This window comes from Cebus imitator, unplaced genomic scaffold (genome assembly GCF_001604975.1).
Source record: "Cebus imitator isolate Cc_AM_T3 unplaced genomic scaffold, Cebus_imitator-1.0 Scaffold136, whole genome shotgun sequence".
Taxonomy (NCBI): domain Eukaryota; kingdom Metazoa; phylum Chordata; class Mammalia; order Primates; family Cebidae; genus Cebus; species Cebus imitator.
The window spans coordinates 2620447-2625183 of NW_016107451.1; the positions used below are offsets into that span (position 1 = coordinate 2620447).

The following is a 4737-nucleotide window of genomic DNA, read 5'->3' on the forward strand; positions in this document are numbered from 1 at the left end:
TGTCTCAGCCCCCTCCCTTTCAGTTGAATAGGCAGCTCTGTCTCCCAGGTGTTCCAGGTGCCAGTTGAAATGGCTGCCCAGGTTTGTTGGAGTTTCTGTGTGCCAAGCGGTGGCACCAGCCGTGCTGAAAACTCATGGTGCTTTTCAGCCTGGGAATCTCCTGATCTGTGGGCAGTGAAAACTTGTTTGGAAATGCAGTGAGCACTCACCCACTGCGTTGTTCTTGCTGGGAACTGCACTCTGGAGCTGCTCCTATTTGGCCATCTTGGATCCTCCCCAATCTCATTGCTTTTTATGGCTGCATAGTATTCCATGGTATATATGTACCACATTTTCTTTATCTAGTCTATCATTGATGGGCATTTGGGTTGGTTCCATGACTTTGCTATTGTAAATAGTGTTGCAATAAACATACATGTGCATATAGAATGATTTATATTTCTTTTGGGTATGTACCCAGTAATGGGATTGCTGAAGCTCTGTTTTTAGGTGCATTAAAGTTTAGGACTGTTCTTGAAAAATTTACTTATTTATGATAAATTATTATGTTATTTATGTAAACACTTCTTGATAAATTTACTTATTTATCATTGCATAATGTCCCTCTCTATTCCTGTTAATAGTCCTCATCCTGACGTTGGCTGTGTCTGATGTTAATAAAGCAACTCCAGTTTTCTTTTGATTAGTGCTTACATGATGTTTCATTGCCCATCGTTTTACTTATGGTATTGCCATCCTTTTACAAATGGTCTTTCTGGCTCTACATCATTGAGAAATCTCCATACTGTCTTCCACAATGGTTGAATTAATTTACATGCCCACCAACCGTGTAAAAGCATTCCTGTTTCTCCACAGCCTCGCTAGCGTTTGTGGTTTCTTGACTTTTTGATAATCGCCATTCTGACTGGCGTGAGATGCTATTGCATTGTGGTTTGGATTTGCGCTTTTCTAATGATCAGTGATGTTGAGCTTTTTTTGTAAGTTTGCTGGCCACATAAATGTCTTCTTTTGAGAAGTGTCTGTTCATATTCTTTGCCTATTTTTTGATGGGGTTGGTTTTTTTTTCCTTGTAAATTCATTAAAGTTCTTTGTGAATTCTAGATATTATTCATTTCTGATACCATGGTTTTTATTTCTAGTATTTTCATTTGACCTCTTTTAAATTAATTATTTTTTACAGCAGTGTTAGGTTTATAGAAAAATTGCATGTGAAGGGCAGACTTTTCAAATATTCCTCCTCCCTACCCCACCATCTCACACAGTTTCCCCTATTGTTAGTATCCTGCTTTAGTGTGGTAAGTTTATTTCTAATTGATAAAGCAATATTGATACATTATTATTAACTAAGTTTCATAATTGGAGTAATGTGTGTGTGTGTTTGTGTTTGTGTGTATGTGCACAGAGTTGTGTTGACACAGTGGCCTTCTGTCCCAGTTAAAAACTTTGATGTCTGATTTCAAGGGCGAAAAGGCAATAACAGCTGTTAATGGTGTGATCACAATCTGCTGTTCACTATCTGTTTCCTGCTTTAATTCACTTAGCATCATGTTGTGAGCATTTACATTATTAAATATGTTTCTAAAATATATTTTCAATGGCTACACAGTATACCATTATGTGATCATACCATAATATATCTAAATGAGTCACTATTATAGAAATAGTTTCGGTGGATTCTAAATTTTTCCCATCAAGAGTAGCAATAAAAATCACTGTATTGGGCCGGGTGTGGTGGCTGATGCCTGTAATCCCAGCACTTTGGTGCTGATCAAGGTGGGCAGATCATCTGAGGTCGGGAGTTCGAGACCAGCCTGACCAATATGGAGAAACCCCCGTCTCTACTAAAAATACAAAATTAGCTGGGCATGGTGGTGCATTCCTGTAATCCCAGCTTCTTGGGAGGCTGAGGCAGGAGAATCTTGAACCCGGGAGGTGGAGTTTTCTGCGAGCCGAGATTACAGCATTTTACTCCAGCCTGGACAACAAGAGTAAAACTCTGTCTCAAAAAAAAAAAAAAAAAAAAAAAAAAAGTGTTTTTTTCCTGAGCTTCTGATACCTATTCCAAAAATATCCCAAAAGTGGAATTATTTGGTTGAAAGGCATACAAATATTTATGGTTCTTGATACATAAAGACAAATTGTCTTACGTAAAGACGATTTATACTCCCACTAGCAATCTATAAAGTTCATATTTCATTGTATTCTGGCCACCTCTGATTAAAAACGCTGAGCGTTTCAAAGGTAAAAGATGATGTTGATATTTTAATTTGCATTTCTTGATGCCTGCTTTGGTGGAATTTCCCTATATGCCTATTAATGATTTGGATTTTTAAAAATGAACTGTTCACATCTTGCCAATTTTCTGAGGTGTTTGTATTTTTCTTTCCAACTTGGAAGAGCCCTTTCTATGCTAATGATATTAACCAGACATCTGTAAGTATGTTGCAATTTTATGCCCTGTTTTGCCACCTGCGTTTTAGTTTTGCTTGATTATATATGTAACACCGAGGCTCCTAGGCATGCAGGTAGGGTAATACTTCTGAGAACACTGCGAACCTGCACCCTTGGCATGGACCCTGGTTTCTCATGGGGTTTGTAAAGATTCTATGAGGAATAAGCAGAGTTTGGAGGGAAGGGTCTTCCAAGCAAAGGAGAATGGAGCTAAAACTTCCTATTAAGTTTTTAGCTCTCTCCAGACTTTGCATCGGTGGTAACACTATGCTCACTCTCCTCCCTCTAATTTTCCTCATCGTTATGTGGACAGTATCCCTTTTCCTTGATATCACCCAAGAAAGGCCCTAGTTTTCCATAATAGACTTTATTTAAAAAAGATGAAAAAGAAAATCAAGAGGTATAAATTGTTTTTCAAAAAGCACAGAAATAAAACACTGTTACAAAACACCCCTTTACCCAAGATGATTTCAATCAACCTCAGATGCTCTAATGGGCATAGTTTGTAAGTGACTAGATAAAGATTCCTTTCCTCTTTCTCAAGTCTCCTCCTCACCCTAAGATTCTCTACTTTTCAGTTTTTGAGTTTCTCTTTCTTCTACTTTTCCCTCTTTTTCTTTTACTGTCTAGGGCTCCAGTCACTTCCACAGCCCCAGAGGATCACGGTTGATGACTGGTTAATGGTTCATTCCTGAGTAGTAAATTTTAAAAAATTAAAATGAACATTTGTTGAAAGGTGACTACATGCCAGGCTCTGTACTAAGCACATTTTACAAATTATTTCATATATTCATTACAACTTATCTGTAAGAAAGAATCACACACCTCAAAATAGTTAAATGACCTGCAAAAATTCATGTGCCTACTAAGTGGTGAAACTGAGTCTGTCATCCTGGTCTGTCTGGCATTAAAGTCCAAGATTTTAACCACTGCACTTTACTTTCACAATTTTCTCTGTGTCAGACATCATCACAGATATTGCAGATGTCCAAGCACCTTGTTCATCTCTCACTTGGGCAAGGGTGAAGAGTCCAGCTCTGCTAGATCTCATGGAAGAGTCCTTGGGGAATTGGTGATTGCAAGTTTGCTTTGTTGGGCTCCCAAGGTCTTTAGCCTTCAAGTCTTACTCTGGGGTCCTGCTCCATCCCATCCATTTGAAGAAAGCTTTTTTCACATCTTTGTTCCTTAGACTGTAGATGACAGGATTGAGGAAGGATGTGGCTATGTTATAGAAAAGGGCCATTTTCTTGCCACTGTTTGATAAGGAGCCAGAGCCAGGGCCCATGTACATGATGATACATGGAATGGCGAACATGGTGACGACAGTGATGTGGGAGGCACAGGTGGAAAAGGCTTTGATTCGCCCCTGGGCTGAGCGGATCTTCATGATGGTGGCAAAGATGTTGGCATAGACTATGACAACCAGGGAGAGCGGGACCACAATGACATTGAAGCCTATAATGAAGTCCACCAGGTCATTGAAGGATGTGTCTGCACAGGCCAGCTTCAGAACTGCAGGAACCTCACAAAAGTAGTGGTCAATCTCATTAGGCCCACAATAGGGCAGGTGCATAGCAAAGAAAGTATAGCACAGGCTACCCAGCACCCCATAGGTTGCACAGACACCCACCATGAAGAGACACACCCAGGGGCTCATGATGACCTTGTACCTGAGAGGGTGGCAGATGGCCATGTACCTGTCCACGGACATGATGGAGAAAAGCCAGGACTCAGTGACCCCGAAGAGGAGGAAGACGTACATCTGGGCCACACATCTAGCAAAAGAGATGGCCCTCTTCTTGCTGAGAATGTGTGCCAGCATCTGGGGCACAGTGGTGGTGGTGTAGCACACGTCCAGCAGGGAGAGGACACTGATGAAAAAGTACATGGGTGTGTGCAGGTGGAAGTCCTGGTGGATGAGGGTGATGAGGAGGCTGTTGCTCATGAGGATCATCAGGTAAAAGATGAAGAAGAAGGTAAAGAGCAGAGGACTGGTCCTGGGGTTGGCAGTGAAGCCCACTAGAATGAATTCTGTCACAGTGGACTGGTTGAGCTCCCGCATTGTGATCTGCCTGTTTAAAGAGTTTTTAGGATATGTTGTTGATTGCCTGTGCCAAGGGTGTGTAAGGAATTTTCACGTTCATTGTTTCATTTACATTTCCTAACAGTATCAGGAAGCTTTGGACTGGCAGGTGGAGGTGCCAAGAGCTCCGTTCCAAAAGGAGTTTGAGTGATGTTGGGATTTGGTTCAGGATTTGGTGGAGGGCCATACTGATTAAAGGGGCC

At 41.0% G+C, this 4737-nt stretch overlaps 1 protein-coding gene across 1 annotated transcript; it reads right to left on the bottom strand.

Annotated features, from left to right (window-relative positions):
- Nucleotides 1-3574: 3574 nt before the first annotated feature.
- LOC108313425 (olfactory receptor 2D2-like) lies at nt 3575-4513 on the bottom strand. Its single transcript, XM_017541829.1, has one exon. It carries the CDS (start codon nt 4511-4513, stop codon nt 3575-3577), a length of 939 nt encoding a protein of 312 aa, XP_017397318.1.
- Nucleotides 4514-4737: the final 224 nt, after the last annotated feature.